Below are 21,640 nucleotides of genomic sequence, written 5' to 3'. Positions count from 1 at the left end.
CCCCGTTCTTGGGGATCCTGTTCCTGTTCCTGTTCCCCATTCTAGGGTACTATGTGGCACATGCTTGTGACGATTAAGCTCCCACTGTATACAAGGAAAAAAACCCACATATCTCTGAACTACATGCATTTACATATTTTGTTTTGACCATTCAAGTCCACTGGTGCACAGACATGACCGGTTTTGAGCCATTGCTGTTCAACCTGGTGGAAAAGCCCTAGGGCCTCAACCTTCAAGATTTACCAAGAGGGAATATAAGGCATGGGAGGGTATTTCATAATGAATGGGTACTTCTTTTTAAATGAAGCTCTTTCATATGAGCAGTATAGCAGTTAAGTTCAATACAGATGTTTTCACCTTTGGAAGTGTTGCTTAAGCAACTACCTTGGTAATTGTTCTTTTTCTGAGTTGCAGAACCTCTTACAGTTGTTAATTTTTGTTTAAGATGCAGTAATGAACTAGATGCAGTTTTGACAAGGTTGCTTTCATGTCTTAGCTGTCAGAAAGGATTTCTTATGAAGATGGTGCTGCTGCCATCAGCGAGGTCACATCTGCTGTGAGGTACATTGGCTGCCAATAAGGATCTTCCATTTACTTGTTTATATTTAGCTGTTGATTTATGCGTTACGATCGTCGCACTGTGAAGGTGATTTTATTCGTTAATTTTGAATATAATTTTCAGCTCACCAATTGTCAGTTGTGCATTTGATTGCAAAAGTGATGGCCTTGCTGAAGCTACTGATGCTGGAGAAAAAGTTTCTGAAGATAGTGAAATCTCTATGCAAAGTAATAAGAAAGAAGGGCAGGTCAATGGCGTCAAGGTACATCCTTGTGAGACTATGAAAGTGTGCAATACAAACTCCAGGATTTTTCCACATTTATCATTCTGTTTCTCAATTTTATTGATAAGAGTTGCCTATGTTCAGGTAATTGTTAATATGATGATGTGTGTTGTGCATTGATCTAATCACATGTTTATCATTCTCTAGTTTTTTAAATGTTGATCTATTTTCTAACACAACTTTGCATTGATCTAATTTAATGCAGGAGGATTTGGAGAGTGTTGACATGCCAGCTGTTGTCAGTACATTACGCCGGATAACATGGGCTGCTGCTCTAGGGCAGTTATCAGCAATGAGCATCTCATCACCTGTAATTAGGAAAACAGGTGGAAGGTCTGCAAAGGTACTCCTATCTTCGTTTAATTGTGGTTCAGCATTTCACTATAGAGGTCTATATCCTTAATGATTTTCAAAAATTTTATTGTAGAAACGTTCGTTTCCTGATGATGAATCAGGACTGGATCCAGAGGATCAATATTTATGCCTTGAAGCATTGGATTTTTTGGTAAGCTATTCTTTACCCATTTGCTGTGGAAGTTTACACCATGGGCACCTGTGAACACTGTTGTTTTAGGTAGGACACAAAACAGAGACTCAACAGGTGAATCCAAGCTGAACTGGGAGTTGTAAGGGGAAAACCAACTGCTAGTGGAGAAAGAACCAGTTCTTTCTTACCAAAACATTTTGAATAAAACAAAGAAGGAACCAGGAAAATACATAGTTAATCTTTCAGATGGACATTTTTTGAAATCTCTACTTGCGGGCTAGGCCTTTTGCTGCTTGCATATCCGCCTTAATATGAGTCACCTAGGTCTGTACAGGTCCATATAAGGATCACTGACCCTTTGATGAGCAGTTATCTGGTTTCTTTTGTTGATAATCTCTCTTAATATTTATACTGTAGTCTGTTTCGAGTTCTTATGTGAGTGTCAAAAGGTAGCAGCGACTAAAATATTGAAAATGCATAATTTTTTAGTGTGAGAAGAAGTTCATGGCAGGGACACACACAAAAACAAAAAGATAGAAAGTGCACAGACATATCAATGCAAGTCAAACGATGATGGTTTGGAATTGTGTTTTGTCATGCTTCTGCGCAGCTTCCTTGCCTTTCACATGTTGGCACAGGAAGTTGATTATGAACACATCCTGTTGAAGCTCACACAATATCAGACTAATGGTGCATGCCATTAGTTCTTCAACAATAAGCGTCAGAATACTGTCATATTGACTTATTTCACTAACACACACACACACACACTCTCTCTCTCTCTCTCTCTCTCTCTCTCTCTCTGATCTTCACATCGGTGCATGCTGTTAGTTCTTTACTAACAGGCATCAGGTTACTGTGATATTGGCTTATCTTCATTGTTATAGGTCCCATGCTGAAGCTTCTTTGCACAACATATGATGATGCATGACATTTTCTACAACACATTGCACCTTTCATAGTTAGGGTTAGGGTTTCTCAGACCGGGGGTGATTATTGTATGACATGACATATACAGAAGCTCTACAATTTCGTGCAGTGAAAATTAAATGTATGGAAATGGATTTTGCAATTTCATTAGGTCTCAATAGTGCAGTCAAAATTAAATGTATTGAAATTAGAATATAGGGAGGATTTTCCAATCTCTCCTTCAAGAAAATCCATCCTCTGAATCCTCTGCATCTGTACAGATCCACTGCTCTCTAATGAGTTTTTAAGTCATTCTGTTTCTTCCCTGTTGATGCCAAGGGTGCATTGCTCACCATCACTCTCTTGGAGTGATGAGTCTAGGCCTTTATCCTTTGATCCATCTCGATCTTGTGCACATTAAGTCACATTTGGCCTTACAATGTGAGTTGTTCTCGTTTATTGGCTGCCTTCTAGTAGCAGCCATGGTGTATGATATTCTAGCGAATGCAATCTGAGAACATGGTTGGAATTGTAACTTTACCAGGACTGACACTTGAAGCTTTTTTTGGCATGCCCTCCCCCCCCCTTCCCTCCCACCCACACACACACACACACACACACCCACCTCAGGACATGGAACAGACTAACCAGTTTTTTCATCATATTGTATCCTTGATTTTCTTCTCTTTTTGATGCAGATGTTGTGCTTATTGAGGCATAAGTATTTATGGAGGTCGTTCTTTTCCTCTTCTGAGACAGAAAGTTTCATCATGGTATGATATTTCTTTCTTTTATGCCATTTGAACTAGTACTTGGAGATTGAAATATTTGCTACTGACCTATTCAGCTTTAATGTTGGCTTTTGGTAAAGCTAGTGTTATGATTGAGAAATTGTGCTAACTGAAGAATTTAACTGTGATTCAGGCTATGGTTCTGCATTCACCTGATAAAGCTGTTAGATGCCGTTCTGCGTATAATTTCATGAAATTAAGGTCAAAGCTTTCCTTTTTCCTGTTTTTCTGGAGTCTTGCTTTGTAGCTCGGCATGCATGTGCTGCTAAGCATGGGCTAGTTGAAGTAGCACCTCTGTAGTTCTCTGTTTGATCTGGCAATAGCTGCTGCATTTTATTTTTCTTAGATCTCAGGGCTTCTGTAAATTGCTGTGAGGTGAACATTGGAATTCAGAATGTCATTGCCTTGTGTAGGAGGCGTGATCTATCTGATTTTTGAGTAGATTTAATTTGAAGGGTTTATAATTGGGACCTGACTTACAGTGGGCTTGTCCTTTTTAAAATCAGTGCCATTAGAAATGGATCTGACTGTGTAGCTCGCAAGCAAATTTTGGCAGCTCTTCTGAATGGAAAATCTGAGACAAATCAGCATCCCAAACGCTGCGTAAATGTATGAACTCCAGTCTTGATGCCCTTGATTCAGTATTATATCTGTCAGTCAATGTACTGGAGCTTCTCAAATTTGGATCCTTGCTCCTGATTATGAAAAATGCATTTTCTGTCAGTTTTGGGAGCTTCTTGGGCATCTGTTCTGTTCATTTGAAGCTCTTGAAGAAAGGGAAGTGGCTGAGCAGCAGCTTGAGGATGAGCTGCAGTGGTTGAAGTCAGCTCCTATAGCCATGGATGACGATGACCGAGTAAATTTCTGATCTTCGGAGAATGCCTGCAATTCATAACATTTCTCATATGTGTCCTCTTTATGACTGGCAACTTTGGTGATGGTCATCGCATGTCTTAGATTAGTGATTGTGACTTCAGTTTGTCTGTTCTACTATAGTCCTATTGCTTTCCCTTGCTTCAAAACTGCAGCTCCTATCAATATGACCACTTCTTTGGCTTTTCTGAAGCTTCTGGAAGGGCACTTGCACTACATAAGAGTGCTGGTAGAGGTGCTTGATAAGCGCATCATCGGTAGCTCTACAAGTCCAGATGGGCGAGGATTGGTCCATCTGGTGAGTTGGTAGACAGTTGAATAATTAAGTTGAGTCTTCAACTTAGCCGATTAGTATTAATCTATGTTTCTGCATCTTGCTGTCAGCTCATCAAACACTTTTTATTTCCGGACTCTGCAATTTTGTTACATGAGCAAGGGACCATAAATGCTGGTGGGCGGGGGCAGTTACATCAGCTGCCATTTGGCATCCGAATGAGCTCAGATGATGATGGCTTATTGCAGTCAAAATGTGGCACCCGCGGAAGCCGGGAAAAGGCTTTTCATCTACTTATTTGCCTGGCTACACACTGTGTAGAAAGCTTTCGAGAAGTTGTAAATTTAGTGCTAAAGCTACATTTTTCAGAGCAAGTACTTGATTGGGAGCATCTTCCTTCTTATGGACGAAAAGCAGTCGGAGGCTATGTTGGCTTGAAAAATGCTGGTGCTACCTGCTATATGAATTCTGTGTTTCAACAGCTATTCATGCAACCTGAAGTTCGTAAAAGTGTACTGTCTTGTACAGAATGTGACGATGTTGAGAAGGCAGGCTCTGTATTTTTTCAGCTCCAGGCCATGTTTGGTGCTCTTCTTGGAAGTAGTCTTGACCACTACACTCCCCAAGGATTCTGGTGTGCTTATCGTGACTATGATGGAATGCCAATCAATCTTCGGGAACACCAAGATGCATTTGAATTTTTTAACCGCCTCTATGATGCAATTGATGAGACCCTGAAGGCAACTCATCAAGAGACAACTCTAACAAGGATTTTTGGAGGTGTATTTGCACAGCAGGTGATGTCTTTGCTTTAGCTTGAATATAAAAGGTGATATGGAAGGATTTGCTGTACAAGTTCAAGCTCTGTCTGACACCATTGTCAAGATTAATGTTCTGTTTTATGAACCTGCAGGTTATTTGTCGTGGCTGTCCTCATAGAAGTGAACGAGAAGAACCTTTTGCTGCAATAAGTGTTGATGTCAAGAACAAAAAGGATCTGTTAGAATCACTTGAAGCCTTTGTTAGGGGAGATTTACTTGAGGGAGACAATGCGTACTTTTGTGATGAGTGTGGCTCAAAAGTAGATGCCTTGAAACGTGTCTGTGTTAAATGTTTGCCTAACACATTGGTCATTCACCTGAAAAGGTTTGACTTTGATTATGAAACTATGCAAAGACTTAAGCTGAAAGATAGGTTTGAGTTTCCGACTCACCTGGACATGAAGCCTTACACTGTTGAAGGTCTAGCTTTACGAGATTCTAATAGTCATACGAGCTGTAGCCCAAAAAGTCTGGACAGTGCCTCAGTGGAATCGAGAAGTAAACAAGACCTATCAGCATTGCTAAAACCGGATCCATACTACAATTATGATCTTGTAGGTGTAGTTGTGCACTCTGGAACTGCTTTTGCTGGTCATTATTACTCTTACATTAAGCAGCGACCCGGGGACCATCCATTTAATTGTGGTGATGGTCAAACTGGCGGGTATGTTTTAATTCAGCTTTGTTGGGTTGATTCAAAACCTTCATAGCCAGGTTATGCTTTTTAAATTGGTTTAATGTATTGTGTTTGGGACTTCTTCAGGTGGATTGCTTTTGATGACAAGAATGTAGAACCATATGATGTGAATGACTTAGAAAAAGATTGTTTTGGTGGAAAGTACACAGTTGATGTGTATGACAACTTCCTCAAAACTACGACACCTCAGGTTATCAAAAAATCATTTTTCTTTGAAGAAGAAGATTTACATTTGGTTACACTAGCTTAAGAAGTCCGATAGCCCAGCATAGGTACGAATAGACTGATTGGTGTTTACACTTAACTTAGATTCTTGTTGGTTGCAGGAGTTTGATAGGCCTAACAGTGCTTACATGCTTCTTTATGAGCGATCACATCAGCAGGAGGTACTATTTGACATTTTAGCAGTTTTAATCAAAATTTCTGGATATTCTACCTTCGAAGCTATGTTAATCTTGTATCTTGTATCAATGCATGCGGCTAATTTCTGTTCTCAGGCACAGCTGGCATACTCTCCTGCTCAGACAGCAATGTCTCTGACAAAAGGTCAGTGTGATTTTATTTCTGTATCTTTTATCAACTCTGGATTGCTTTTTGCATGTGGCCAGTGTTTCATTTGTCTCGTGTGTTCACTTAATTTTTAACATATAGCTTGATGTGCAGAAGATGAGGATGGGGATGAGCAAATGAAAGAAATATCTACATCAGAGCGCGTACCAAACTTGTATTCTTTTTTCTGCTATTGACTGTGGAGGTTACCGTGCATTGCTGATTATTTCTTCTATGATTTCTATACTAATTTCCACATTTTTTTCTGCAGAAACATCCAAATGCCTGCTTCTGTACATCGCAGTGTATGGCAAGAAAACTTGAGGTTGGTAAATTTATACAGTAGGGTCAACCTCATGAAGGCTGTTCTCTTAATGAATTTCAAACATTAAAGCTGGTCCTTGGGACAAGATAATAGTAACATGTCATGTGGTACAATGTTGTAGGCAATTAGAGAGAAAAAGGCATTGTAGACTTGCTAAGTATTATGCTCTTAGGTGTTGCATTTGTAAGGGGTTGAGGGTGGTTGGATTTCTGCTGATGTTTGATGTTGTGAGGTAACTCACCTCTTGGTGAGTCCAGGTGCTATTGGAAACATCACAGATGATCTAGATTAAAACTGCTTTGAGAACCAATTGAACATGTGGGAGAGGGGGCTCCCTTGTCTCAGGGCTTTTACAGCCTTCTTGAAAACTACTACCATTTCATGTGCTGGAGATTCCTCGTAATTGTTTACTTTTGAGGTGCTTGTCAATGAGTCACCATATTGAGCCCATCCATATGTGAAATTTGTTATTTGGATGGACTGCTCATTATCCAACGTCATAAATCTGCTTTACATAAGGCTTTCATCTGTAGTAGTAATAACTTGTTCACTTCCTTTATTACTTGATTTGGCTTTCTTTTCTTGTGCAACATCAGACCCATGTCCTCACTCAAGGGTGGCTGATGTGTCTTCTCTTTCTTGAGAAAGTAAAGCCATGAAGGTGTGAGAGAGCGTGAACTGGGCATGCCATGACCGGAAACTCTCAGGATATTGAACACATCACTTGTTTCATGGGAGTAAAAGATCTGGTGGCCCCTATCGTATGCATTCTCTGCATTTTCACAGCTGGAGGAGAAATGTGGTCAAGGCATCACCACTTGTATGCAGTGGCCAACTCTATGGCTGGCTCCAAGGAAGGTGTTGCATGGGCCTCCACATTTACTGAAATAGCAGTATGCAAGCTTTCCACAAGTTTTAGAAACAATGTCACTGTTAGAGAGAGAGAGAGGATACATGAGTAATAATTTGGTAAAGCAACTAAAGAGAATATCTAAGCCTTCTCATAACCAAATGCTTGCAGCATTTCTTCAGATGTACCATCTCCACTGAACAGCTTCCAGTCTCAAGGCCTCTTGTGAATATGAAGAATCTTTAAAATCCCTCTATTTGCCTTACAGAGGCAAGGACACTATCTGAAACCAGCCCTCCTTGGATAGGGTGGTAATAACTTGGTTAAGCACTAATTACAACAAGCATAAAATTCACATAAACTAAAAATGCAAATATTACCACTTAATCTTAGACAATGGACAACTTGTTGGCCCCAAAACTAGCGCCCCTTTTTTTATCTTCTATTGCAAACTAGATGGAATACAAATAGATTCCCCGGATCTCCTTATCTCTCCAATCGCCTCTTGCTATTACGCCTTCAAACCAATTCGCCCCTTGGTTTGGTCAGGGATTTGGCCTTCAATTATGCTCTTGGTATGACAAATTCTGTCCCATTGGTCGTTGGCTCAATGGCCACTTGACTCTCTTGAAAATGTCTCAATTTCAGTGATTGAAATTCAAGTCTCTAGGCCTTCAATTTTTGAGCACATTTCTCAAGGTGGTTATCAAACCCTAATTTTTGTTGTAAATTCAGTCCCAAATGTTTGTTGGCTAAATGGCCACTTGAATCTCTTGAAATTTCTCCAATTTCAGTGACTAAAATTTTAGTCTTGAGGCCTTTAATTTTTAAGTATGCTTCCTAAGGTGGTTGTCAAACCCTAATTTTTGCTGTAAATTAGGGTTTTTAGTAGAGATTTGTCAAAATATCCACCTCCAATGGCTGATTTTGCTGGAAGTTGTTGAGGAAGGATGAAAATAGGTTAGAGGATGAAAGTGAATGTTGAAGAGAGAGAATACAAACTTCCATTGTGAGAAATGGAATAAATCAACTATTGCCTTGTCTAGGTAGACATGAAAGTTGTCTCCATTGATGGAACACCCCTAATGTGATGTTGCTTGGCTAAAACAATTGCCAAACTTTGTCTCCTATTGCTGTAGTCTCTTTTGGGCATCTCACCAGCTCCTAGAGGGTGTCTTACTGGTTGAAAATGGCTTGTCAACTGTTGTAGCAACACACACACACACACACACACACACACACACACACACACATATATATATATATATATATATATATATATATATATATATAAAGCATGTATGTATGTATGTATCAAGTGGCATCCTTTCAAAACAATTTTCAGCATTATCCAGCTTTATTAAATTGTTTTTTAGGATATGAATTTGGAAAACTAAATTAATAATTATTTATGGTTTGCTTCCTTAGATACAGAAGTCATTTCAAGAATCAATGCAGCCTATCCGTTTTATGTTACATAAGAAACAAGGAAATTGTTTAGGTTAAGTATGGGTCTCTTGGCAACATGTTTTTATACCAAAATGGTTGGGTGGTGCTACCTTGTTGGATGTCAAGATTCATATGAAAGCCTTGTGCTTTGGCCTTGTTGTAGTCTTTGTGTTTACAACAACATCCTTGGTTACACATTGCTAGGGCTTTTATTGGTGAAATTGGCATCTTGTATAGCTGTCATTCCTGCTCAATCTTGGGTTTATTCTTTCTGCCGTATCTGCCAATACTTTCAGGTGCCTCAGGGTTACAGGATGCTTTAGTTGAACTTGGAGGAACAACTTTGGCGGGATTTCCCTTTGCCTGCATTTCAGCCTTCATCCCTATGATTGGATTGGGCTTTTGTGAAAGTTGCTTCGTATTTTATTGTTTGGGGTCTGATGGGTCTCCATCACACTTTTTACATTTATATCACAGCACACCTTGTTGATCAACAGCTAATACTTTCTTGTTATCACAACTTAATTGGAAAAAATTGATTTCCAGATAGGATAGAGCATTAGAGCTGGCTGTTGATGCGTGGTCATGGGGGATGCATGTAGTGGGTTTAGAAGAAAGAGGTTGAGCAATGACTTAGATTATGGCATAAGAAGATAAGGAACGTATCTACCATGAAAGTTTGCTCAACATGCATGTGTTGGTAGAAATTTCAAAGGATTGGGATTCTGATATTGGCTGAAAGTTTTGCAGGATTTGGATTCATTCATTCATTTTGTGTTGTATGACACATGAGGTTTCATATAATTTCTGTATCGAGGGTTCATAAATCTCAAGAGCATGTGATTGGCTTAAGAATGTGAGCCTAAAACATAGGGATGATATAGTCTAAATATCAGTTGAAAAGTTGTTTCTACTCTTGAAAGTTTTCAATATAAGAGGGCATGCATTAAAGAGGATTCAATTTTCATGGTGTGTAGTTGGGAACTTGCCTTGTGCTGCTCCACTTTTCCTCTTTGTTTTTGAGACTCTTTTTCCTTATGAAAAAGAGCTGTCTCTTTCTCATCCTACATTGAGTTTCTTTGCTGTAATCTTGTGTGCAAACTAAGATAGCCCAAAAGGTGGTCATCAAAATCTCCACCATCATGTTCCAAATTTGCAACAACAGATCTCTCAATGCTTGTAATACGTTCAAGCCCTCCCTTGAATATATGCACTGTTCTTTAACTTAGGGATCACAAAGGAAACCATGCAGGTGTAATGCTCATTAGCCTTGATAAAAGGCTGCCTTTTTCTCTGCTCTACTTCCAAATTGTAGAGAGTGTTTGTTGCCTGGATCTGCAGAAATAAATTCTTTTTGGGGGGTTGACTATCATTAACTCTCAGCTTGTCGCTTTAAATTCTTTCTTATGCTTGTGGCTGTTATCATTTCTTAATCAACCTTCCAAAAGTTTGTTCTTTGCTTGAAGTATTTTGTTAGGGAAACTAAGTGTCAGAGTTACTTGTTGAGCATACTAAATCATAAGGAGTACACACACTTGTGTATGCAGAGGGGCACTTCTCCATTGCATGTGGCTGTCCCACAAACACTGCCTCACATAAACTCTTTCATGTGCTTGTGGATGTAATCATTTCTTAATGTTTGTATCATCAACCCTCCAAAATTTAGTACTTTGCTTGAAAATTGGAATATTTTAGTACAGAAACTAAGCGTCAGAGTTAATTGTTGACTTACTAAATTGTAAGAAGTGCATACACTTGTGTATGCAGAGGGGCACTTCTCTATTGCATGTGGCTGTCCAACAAACACCACATCGCAGTTGGCACCAATCTTCTTAGTTTTGATAGATGACTGAAGCTTTTTGGTTTGAAGGGAGGGAGGGAAGCAACTTGGAAATTAGAATCCTTAGATGGCTAAAGTTTTGTTAAGATTTTGGGAGTTCCAGCACAACAAATCATTAAATTATTGTGGATTGTTGTTTATATTGCGCAGGTTTATCCATGAAAACCACTTGATGGATAAGGATTACTTTCGATTTTTACTAAAATTAGTTGAGGCTAACTATGATCTGGTGGATACAAGGTAATTTTTTGTTTTGCAATTATCATATGGTCAATGTTTGAATTATTGTGCTTCAGTTGAGGTGTTTGGCATTGTATTTGGTCCCTCAGGGAAGAGTGGGGCTGCTTGTCTGTGGATCTAAGGTTGCTCAATGTTTTTCTTTTGGTCCATTTATTGTTGAAATGGTTTGATGTAAAATCTGAGCTGTTGATGTCACATTCAACTGTGTACAATATCAAGAAAATGTGTCCCATTGTTGGTAAGGAGCATAGAACTTGTTATATGGTATCCCGCTTAGAGATCACAAAGCTTATTTCCATTTAAAACTTAGGTTAAGGCATGCCACCTTGGCTTTTAGTACCTTGTTTCATGTGAACCAGCTGTGTTATCTAAGTTTTTTTTTCCCCTTTTTGGTTTGTGTTTTGGAGGGGGTTTTCAATACATCATTGTGTATTTTCTAGTCAAAGGAAAAAAGGTTCTTGGGGACTTTGGGGGGGGGGTGGGGGGGGGGTTTGTGCTACGAAGTACAATTGAAAACCTTTTATGGCAGTGCATGCTAAAACTTTTATGGACAGTTAGTAAAATGGTAGACACACCCTGGCCATGTAGGGTGGTAGGTATAAGGATTTGTCAACTCATGTAAGGGTGGTGCATATAAGGATTTGTCTAGACCCAAGTATGGGTGCTACGTAAAAAGAGACACCCCCTAAACTATAGGCATGAGAATTCATCTGAACACAATTTTGGAAAATAGATGCTATGGGAAGTGAAATTTCAGGTGGAGGCCTTTCCTATCTTTTATGAAGAAAGAGGTTGGATGGTTGCAATCAAAAAATAGGGGTAATGCCACTAGGTCCATGCTATGGGAAGTGAAATTTCAGGTGGAGGCCTTTCCTATCTTTTATGAAGAAAGAGATTGGATGGTTGCAATAAAAAATAGGGGTGCCGCCACTAGGTCCAAATATTAGCCTTTGTTTCGCCAAGTGACATAGCACCACTAGGAAGAGTAAGTGGCCTTTTATGGGTGTTTAATGTGGTACTAGGAAAAGAGACATATGTGTCAGTCTTAATGGCAGGGTGTCAAATGTCCTAAAGGGAAATATAAGTTCTTTGGAGGTATTCTACCCTACACAGGGGAACATCCTGAAAGCACCAATCTCAGTTGAAGGCTAACTATAATCGTAACAAGAAGCAGAGAAGCATCTTGTCAGAGCTTCTAGTTGAAGCATCTTGTCACAAGGGTTAATTTGCTACTGAATTTCTCACTCTTCTCTCTTTAGAGGGGCATTTCTCTTCATAGTATGGTGTTGAAGGTCTGCTCATTCTACACTTTATTTGTAGGGAAAAGAGATGGAGCAATGGGCACAAAGAAGCGTTGAGAGATTGCATGGTTGTGGTCCAAACTCTTTTTATCCCTTGAGATTGCATTGTTGCGATCAATACACTTTTCTGTCTTTTTCTTTTTCCACTTTTTTTATTTGGGTGGGGGGTGATGGGTGATTAGACCCTGTTTCTAATAGTTACTATTATCTCCATGTGACACATGGCAAATGTGGGACGGGACACCCTTGGAACCATGGAAATAGAGATGCTGATTTATGAACTTCTAATGCGGCATCTGGAAAAAGAAACCCATGTCAGTCTGAATTGGTATGTGTGCCATGTGTTTTTTTTTGGGGGGGCAGGGGTGTTGAATTGGTTCGTATGATGCGTGTCCTAAATGCAAGTATGGGAAGTTTTAGGTTTTTCCTACTCGCAAAAAAGGAAATACTTCTAGCTTTGAAAGCGCAAGTTTTTAATTGAAAGCCAATTTAAAATCCAATCAGATTCCAGGAGGAAGTCTGAGATTAGAACTTCTATTTCTGTGGTAGCCCACAAAAAGGATATATATGTTTCAGAATTTCTTTTTCTTCACGCATTTTGAAGGTCATATCTCTTCACAATGCAATGCATGTTATACTCTTTTTCTACACATGAATCAAAGACTAAAAAGGTGGAGCAATTGACCCCAAAGAAGTGTATGAAATGGCAAATGAACTTAGGATCGTTGTCACTTTGTCAAGCAACATTCCTAGAGGTGTTTGACAAAGAGTTTAGCCATTTGATGGGTCTTTCATAGTTATCGTTGGAATAAATTGAGACATTTTAGTGCATTTGTCTACTATGATTGAGATATCAGGGCCTTTATTTGTCTTAGTTGATCCCACTACAAAGTCTTGGATAAACTAGTTCATTTCATATTGGATTGGGTAGAGGATGAATAACCTTGCTCATTTGTGTTGCTCAACTTTGTTGAATTGGGGCAGTTTTGCACGTGATTTTTTCACAAAGGTCTTTTTGTGGTCAACAAGATTTCGGCACTAGTTAGTGCCAGTCTTGTATTTGCCATGATATTTTGCACTAGGTGCATCATGTTACCAATTTAAAATTTGAATGCGTATACCTCCATTAACGAGTAGACACACTTTGGTTTGTTTGGAAAATAATCCATGTTTGCTGGAATACTTTCCCGCATTGTTTGTTGTGTAGTCATCTTTCTAGCATTTGGATTGCCTAGTTTTCCATGCTGAGATTTCCATTTTGCTAGATTTTGTTCTTTGCCATGGGTACAACTTGTGTTTGTGTCTCATGTGGATGTTGGATCCTTGAGGGGCATTTCATTCGTGTCACATGAAAACAACTCTTCGCTCATGGGATGGCAATTGCCCACGTGCAACATTTACACTTTTGTCTTACAGATGCTTTTGTCTTGTATAGGGTGGTATTGGACACTACTAGCAAAATGGGCGTATATGGGAGGCATGTATTATAGGTGGTTGGTACAACAAGGTATGTTGCTTCTACAGCACTCATGCTTGGGATAAGCATGGAGCAATGTTTTTACATAAAATTTTCAATGGTCTTAATGTTTGGGGCCTAGGGAGCCGTGAAATCGAGGCCATGGCAAGCCATTATTGGCAACCATAAGACTTTGATACACTCATAAGCATTAAAATCCTGTGGTTTCTTAAATATATTTTAGTGTTAATACTAACATTAATGTTAATATTAACAAGAACATTGATGTTATGTTGTTGTTAATATCAACATTAATGCTATTGTCAATGTTTATGCTAAAATCAATATTAATGTTAACATTAACCTTCATGCGAATGTTAATATGAATCTCAGTATGGATGAGAATGTTGGCAAGAGATAAGATGCTAAGGTTGAAGAGAGAGAAAATGGTGATGTCAAAGAGAGAAGGTGCTGAAGTTGGGGAGAGAGAAGAAAATCTTGAGCACACATGGGAGTATTCGGAAGCGTCTTTTTTTCTTGTATCAAATGTGAACTTATCACGTGTGGTGATTGTGTATGTCGAGCCCAAATAAAAATCCAATGGTAACTTACCAAGCTTGGTACTCTCCAGTTTCCATTTATTCCTACAGCCATGCACATGTTGCCTCTTCAATTTTGACTCGATTCCTTTAAAGGGAAGATGAAGGAATCTAATGAGATGTACATTAACTCATAGCTGGCCAAATGGATGGCATATTGTGATTTGTATCCATTCGATGATACACAAAGCATTGTATATATACAAATTCATGCTTGAGGGGAAAGTGTACACTTGGTGGGTGGGGCTATGCCCCAAGCGGGATACTTGGTTGGAGTTTCTATTCGTTTCTTAGGAGCAGTTTGTAACAACGATCAGAATGAGAACTTACACAAGCTAGTTGAGTTGGACATGGGAAAGAAGTTCTTGGATGTGTACTTGGAAGAGTTCAAGGGCCTTTTGCACAAGATAAAGGCTTTGGATGATCTGCATACATTGCTCTATGTGCACGATCTTTTTGGATTGTGACCGGAGATTTCTAGAACGTATATGCAATCCTATACACTCATTGGAGGATGTCTATTAGTATGTGAAGAATTTCAACAATACCTTCATTGAAAGTAAGGTTTGCCATTTGTTGACGGTGGTTTCCATAGAGCTACATCTAGCTCAAAGTCAAGGAAAGCTCCCATAGCAACATCTTCACATTAGTTGAACTTTGGATTCAAGAAAGGAGGAGGAGAAGGGTAGACATAAGCTATCTCATGAGGATTGATTGGAGGGTCTTCATTTTGTGTACCACTTGACCTTCTCTTCTATGGGATAAGGAGTGCCCACAAAACAAAAAGGCAAAGAGAAGCTTGAAGGCATTGGTAAATAAAGTGGAAGCTTTAGGTTAGCTTTTTTGAAGTTTCAGCAAAGGATTGTTTTGTTAATGCAAGTAGTTGCCCATGTTATCTTGTCATGAGGACATGTATTTTTGAAACCTCACTTAACATTTGGATTAATTTTAATCACATGGTTAAGTAAATGTTACACATGTGAGGTGTAACTGGGGTTAGAGTAAATTTTCGAGCCTGGGACTTGAGGAAATCATGGGATGTCAAAGGCAAAAGTTACTATAAGTTATGTTGCATAGGTACTTGGTGGTATTTAGTGCCAGTTGTTGGCCGATGTCATTCATTTAGCCATAAGTGCCAGTTGGTGACACTAGAGAAGTGGTTTTTAATGGAACCTAATATTGAAATAATTACTATATTAATTTTCAGTATTTAAAGATTGAAAATCGATATTTAATAGATTGGATAATGTTGAAAATGAGATTAAAGGCTGCTACTTGGCAAAACTTGTCCATGCAAGTGGGAAAAACGTTTTTAGAGGTTGAAGAGAGGTATTTTCGTATATTTAGCATGCAAATGAGAGGAGAATGCTATTGGAGAGCAAGGAGAGACTACTTGTGTGATTCACAGTCACTAGGGATCAGTCCGACAGCATGTGATAATAGTTCTGAGCCCTCTAGGAGCAGGAGATAGCAGCCCAAGGTCCTTTTGGTGCAGATAACAGTGTATAGAAGGGGGCAGCAGTCGGTCTGGTGGTCCTAAGCTGTAGATGACAACTTCCATGGTTGTTTGACAGGGCAACAACAGTAAATGACTGATTTTCTCCAGTTCTTCATGAATAAAGCTTGAATTTTTTCTCTCCTTAGCATTCTCTCTTATTTCCTAGCCTCTCTACAGCCTTGCTTTGAAGATTATAGCATTGAGATCTCTAGAGGTTGAGAAATTTCAGATTTCTCTATTGCAAACTAGGGCTTAGTAGCAACCTCGGGAAGTGTGCTCGACTTGGATTCAACAGGGTTGAAGCTGTTTTCAGTCAAATTCAAGTGGAGAGATCAACTAATCAATGAATTTGAGGCATTTTTCATCTCCATCAAAGAAAATGAAGGACAATTCATTGTTTGAATCAAGGGGCAGATCAGATTGAAGACTTCTTGGTTATTTTGGACAGCAAGGGGAGTTGGAATATTGAAATACAGTAAGGGGTGCCATTTTTCGGGGTCAACAGGGTGTCCATTGTCGAAGATTGTGAGTTAATTTGCATTTCTGAGTTTTGTATTGAATGTTGCTGTTGTAACTAAGTTGTAATCAAGGAATTATCACCCATCCACGTGTCACAACTCTATAGAAACAGAATTTGTATCCTTTTTCATTAATTTGACTATATAATGATTTATTAAATTTGTTTCCTTTGCACTAATTAGATATAAAGAAAAGTGCATTGGAGCTGGCTACTGGATGAGTGGTCACAGGTTATGGTGGACCCACGCGGTGGGCTAGAGAAAAGATAGTTCACACTTCCACCTATATGGCCGATTGAGCGTCTGTGATCAGAACTCACGCATATCAGGGTTAGACTCGCACACAGAAAGGATTGATGCCTTGAAGTGTGGGCTAGATCCGCCAGAACAGGCAGTTACAATATACAAGATGGCATGATCATGAAATGCTTGTACAATGTGCATGTGTGGGTTGAAAGCTTGAAATGCACATTTCTTTGCATAGGAAAGTCACATGAAGATTCTGATACGGTTTTGGCGATGTATACGGAAAAAGCTTTCATATGACACCCATATTGGGGGTCCCTAAATTTTAGGAGGTCCCTAAATTTTAGGAGCCTCGAATTAGCCTAAAAATGCCAGTCCTAAAAAATAGGGATGACATTCTAAAAATAGTAAATTCTGTACCCGGACTGTGCTTACTAAATTTGGTTGTTTCTATTCTTGACAATATTCAGCCCAAAAAGGAAGGCCATAGAGAAGAGACAAGTGTCAAGACACTTGTCACACAAGTTTCCAAGTGTCCCACCACTTGTCACATCTCATGACATGTGGCTGGACACTTGTCTTGTGCTACTCCACTTTCTCCTTTTGTACTAGCTCTTCCCTCAAACAACCAAATTTAGTAAGCACAGTCAGGGTACAGAATTTACTATTTTTAGAATGTCATCCCTATTTTTTAGGACTAGCATTTTTAGGCTAATTCGAGGCTCCTAAAATTTAGGGACCCCCCAATATCGGTGTCATATAAAAGCTTTTTCCGTGTACATCGCAAAAACCGTATCAGAATCTTCATGTGACTTTCCTATGTAAAGAAATGTGCATTTCAAGCTTTTAGCCCACACATGCACATTGTACAAGCATTTCATGATCATGCCATCTTGTTGATTGTAACTGTTTGTTCTGGTGGATCTAGCCCACACTTCAAGGCATCAATCATTTCTGTGTGCGAGTCTAACCCTGATATGCGTGAGTTCTGATCACAGGCGCCCAATCGGCCATATAGGTGGAAGTGTGAACTATCTTTTCTCTAACCCACCGCGTGGGTCCACCATAACCTGTGACCACTCATCCAGTGGCCAGCTCCAATGCACTTTTCTTTATATCTAATTAGTGCAAAGTAAACAAATTTAATAAATCATTATATAGTCAAATTAATGAAAAAGGATACAAATTCTGTTTCTATAGAGTTGTGACACCACGAAAGAAAGACTGGTTTCATATCTTGCGAATAAAACCGTATTTGACTCGAATGACCTTTTTAAATATTGTTGGTACAATTGCCAATTGCTTACACTGTTGTTCGATAGCAACTTTACTCATAATTTTCTCTCTTCTTGATAGGTGTAGAAACTTCAACTATATGCCTCACTTGTTGACTGACCATGTCATGTTTGTTATGTGGAGGGCCCATGTGTGGATCATTTGGATTGTTTGGTGTTGCGATTGAATCTTTTGATTCAACAGTAACATGAGGCTCAGGACCTTCGATTGATGAGCCTTGACCATGTGAATGTCAATCCTAGCATGTGTTGGTTTTTTTATAGATCATTCTCACTCTTTGTAGGTTATAAATCTCATGGAATCTCTTTTTGGCTTAATGGTCATTTCTTCCAACCCTCCAAAATCATTGAATCTAATGTAAAATAATATCAACTTTGTAATTTAGTAAGTGTATTTTGGATCCAAATATTGCCACTTATTTGTGTTTTATTGAAAAAGCTAAATCATCAACATTATAATGTAAATTTTTTCTCATATTATAATGTTGACAATAATTCAGGTGTTAATAAATATGTGGGTTTGTTATTATATGAATTTGTTGATGTCTTCTCGTCTGAATCACTCGATGGATTTTATATTCTTGCGGTACTTTTGATCAGTTTGGCAACACCCCTTGAGGGAGCAATAGGTTTAGCTAGAAATAGTACGATGGAAAGGCTTGACAATAACATTGCTATCTTGTTAATGAATTTATGGAACCTAGTAAGACTGCATGGGGTGTGGCTCTCCTGCTTGCGAAAAAGGAGGACGGTACAATTCACTTTTGCATTGATTATAAAGGCCTCAGTAAGTTGACCATCAAGAATAGGTATCATTGCCTTGGATGGATGACCGTATTGATTGACTTTGTGGTGCATGCTATTATTCCAAGATTGATCTTAGGTTTAGTTATCAAAAGCGAGATGGTATGCTTTGATAATGTGTGGAAATGATGGTAGGGTTTGGGGGAAGAAATGAAGAGTATAAGGCAAACAGTGAGACAAAGAAAGGTAGAAACAAACACTGAAGAAGAAGATAAATGAAGAATGATGAACACTGAATCATACTGAATGAATCAAGCTGATACAGTGCAGTGTAGCTCGAAAGTGACTGCACTATCATGGCTGATTGGGCAGTATCACCTGAAGGGAATCTGCATTGTGAAGGGAGCGAAACACAATCTTCTGGGTAGTAGGATAAATGCTGTAGAAGGAAGGACAGCTGTAGAGGGAGTGCAGTTGAGTCGTTAGGGGCTTTGGGAGTGAAGAAGATGATGATCAACAATCTGACCAGCAACCCGAATCAGCTTGGGATGAGTAATAGATAGCGGGGTGGTGCAGTGGGATGCAAAACACTGATGCTGATGATGAAGATAACCTTCTGACAGCAAAAACGCAGATGCTGCTGATGGAGGATACTTGCGGACAGCAAAACACAGGTACTGCAGTTGAAGGTGACAGCTCTAGAAACAAGGCGGCAAAAGTAGATTATAAATTGTAGCTGATGATGTAAACGTTGGTGGGCAACAGTACCGCGATAGCTCTAAATGGCAATGGGCGGCAGCGAGACAACGCCAATCGGTAGCACTCAAACGAGTCTTGTGAGAAGCAAATGGGAAGAGCAGATCTAATGGAGAGAGAAGATGAATGAAAGTGTGTAATGATGAAGAAAGTTTGTGCCGTTATATATACAAAAATCAGTCTAGGGTGGCACCCCAGGATATGGACGCTTGGCCTTTTTGGGATTGTAAGTGTGAAACCAAGTGGGAATTGAGAAAAAGAAATGTAGTTAGTGACTGGGGTTTCTCAACACATGTACCATTAGATAGGGATAGCATAGTTACTTGTACGTACGAAAGAGTTTGTTTCATATAGATTGAACTTATACTATACAATATGTATCCATATCAATCTGTACTTGTACGATACAATACATATCTGTATCATACAATATCTTCCAACTTCCATGCCTTATGTTAATTATCATAATTCCAAGCCTCTCTCTCTCTCTCTCTCTCTTTTTCCCCCACAACTTCCCAGATGAATTACAAGTCCAAGCCTCACACACACACTCACTCACTCTCTCTCTCTCTCTCTCTCTCTCTATGTCTCTCTCTCAAAAGTGAAAGATTGAAGAGCTCTTTCCATCCACCCTACACTTTACTTTTTTGTATGACGTATAATATATCATGTATCCTCTCCCATATGTTCAATTGTAGTGTGTTGTGCATGTTGCCCATAAGGTTTTTGCTTGTTACCCTCACATATTCATATTATAAACTCTATTGGCATTGCTATTTTGGTTGTAAACATGTGATCTTTCATCTATAGTCCAAAAAAACCCTTGGTACTAATATTGTATTGTATAAGATCTTAAGGTACCAATTTGTGCAATATTTTGTTGTGTTAGGATATTGTATCTTTCATACATGACAAATATGATGGATAGCTACTAAGGATGCTCTGAAAATTGCATTTCATGCATATTATGGACACTACCATGTCTTGGTGCTACCTTTTTAATTGACAAATACTTCCACAATTTTCCAACAAATAATGAACAATCTATTTTGTCCATATCTTGAAAGCTGGATAGTTGTTTTCCTTGACGATACACTTGTTTATAGTAAGTCATTGGAGGAACAAACACATTATTCACGTATTGTCTTAGGTGAGAGCACTTTTTTGTAAAGTTTTCCAAGTGCGAATTCTTTTGTAACTTGGACATGTCATCTCAATTGATAGCACTTGCATTGATTGTGAAAAGATCTAGTAGTACTCAGTATGCCTATTTCGATGATCTCAGGCAAGTGATTTCTTTCCTGCTCCATGGGTTTCTTTTTGGAAGTTCACAAAAAGCTATGCTAAAATTGTTGAGCCCTTCACATATTTACTCAAGGGAATTCGAAGCAAGAAGAAACACATTAGTGTGTTTGTTGTTTGAATAAGTGAGCTTGATCAATGCTTTTAAATATTAAAAGGGTTGGTTACAATTGCAACTATGTTGGAAATTATATCCAAATAAATCTTATGATGTTCATACAAATGCTAGTGATTATGCAATTGATGTTGTTTTATATCAGGAATCCATTGCATTCTAGAGATGTAAGCTTATCAATGGCCAAACATGTTACACCACTAAAGAAAAGGAATTGTTAGTAGTTATGCATACTCTAATTTGGTGCCCTATTCATTATTTGGATTAACCGCTATTTGCCCAAATTCTTATGTGATTTGAGTGAAGCTTGTGTAGGAGTTTGACTTTGAGATTGATTATCATAAGTGTGCAACTTATAAAGTTGTCAATGCCCTTCATCAAATCATGTAAGTCAATGCTTTTTCTTTCTTTGAGATTTCGATTGATCTTGCAAATGCCCTTTGTCAAATCTTGTAAGCCAATGCTTTTTCTTTCTTTGAGATTTCAATTGATCTTGCCAATGCCCTTTGTCAAATCTTGTAAGTCAATGCTTTTCTTTCATTGAGATTTCGATTGATCTCTATTGCTCTCTCAAGGGGTGTCATAGTTGTTTAACTAAGTTAAAGTGTGTGTATTGAATGATGATGATATTTGCAAGAAAATTTTGTTTGGGTGTCATGGTGTGTCAAGTGTGAGGCACCAAAGCATGCATTGGACATTGACCTTAGTTAGCAAATACTTTTATTAGCGGCACTTGAAGACTTTGGTTGAGTCTTACATGCATGAGTGCTTACATTGGTGAATGACACAAACATGCAAGGATATTACATCCTGTACGAATTCTTGATAAAAGTTGAGTAGTATCTCCATGATTTCTTAGTAGG

General features: G+C 38.8%; 1 protein-coding gene across 7 annotated transcripts in view; it reads left to right on the top strand.

The window, feature by feature from the left end:
- LOC148023473 (uncharacterized) overlaps window positions 1-21,640 on the top strand; it is a 79,866-nt gene that overhangs the window by 45,419 nt on the left and 12,807 nt on the right. For 3 of the 7 annotated variants that reach the window (XM_087696449.1, XM_087696455.1, XM_087696453.1), the window contains 17 exons: window positions 497-561; window positions 683-821; window positions 1,048-1,185; window positions 1,270-1,347; window positions 2,937-3,011; window positions 3,163-3,230; window positions 3,536-3,638; window positions 3,754-3,885; window positions 4,096-4,200; window positions 4,287-4,973; window positions 5,090-5,661; window positions 5,761-5,884; window positions 6,021-6,080; window positions 6,192-6,240; window positions 6,358-6,418; window positions 6,515-6,568; window positions 10,858-10,947. In XM_087696449.1, the coding sequence (XP_087552575.1) occupies window positions 497-561; window positions 683-821; window positions 1,048-1,185; window positions 1,270-1,347; window positions 2,937-3,011; window positions 3,163-3,230; window positions 3,536-3,638; window positions 3,754-3,885; window positions 4,096-4,200; window positions 4,287-4,973; window positions 5,090-5,661; window positions 5,761-5,884; window positions 6,021-6,080; window positions 6,192-6,240; window positions 6,358-6,418; window positions 6,515-6,568; window positions 10,858-10,947 (2,600 nt within the window). Of the gene's footprint in view, window positions 1-496; window positions 562-682; window positions 822-1,047; window positions 1,186-1,269; window positions 1,348-2,936; window positions 3,012-3,162; window positions 3,231-3,535; window positions 3,639-3,753; window positions 3,886-4,095; window positions 4,201-4,286; window positions 4,974-5,089; window positions 5,662-5,760; window positions 5,885-6,020; window positions 6,081-6,191; window positions 6,241-6,357; window positions 6,419-6,514; window positions 6,569-10,857; window positions 10,948-12,267; window positions 12,453-12,512; window positions 12,577-21,640 lie in introns of those variants that run through there. The other 4 variants (XR_015693651.1, XM_087696454.1, XM_087696452.1 and 1 more) reach the window with 4 other exon arrangements.

Source organism: Lygodium microphyllum, chromosome 16, assembly GCF_053477565.2.
Source record: "Lygodium microphyllum isolate KBCC chromosome 16, Lygodium_microphyllum_v1.1.10, whole genome shotgun sequence".
Taxonomy (NCBI): Eukaryota; Viridiplantae; Streptophyta; class Polypodiopsida; order Schizaeales; family Lygodiaceae; genus Lygodium; species Lygodium microphyllum.
Note: the sequence above shows the minus strand (reverse complement) of the source record. Positions and strands in the feature narration are given on the sequence as shown.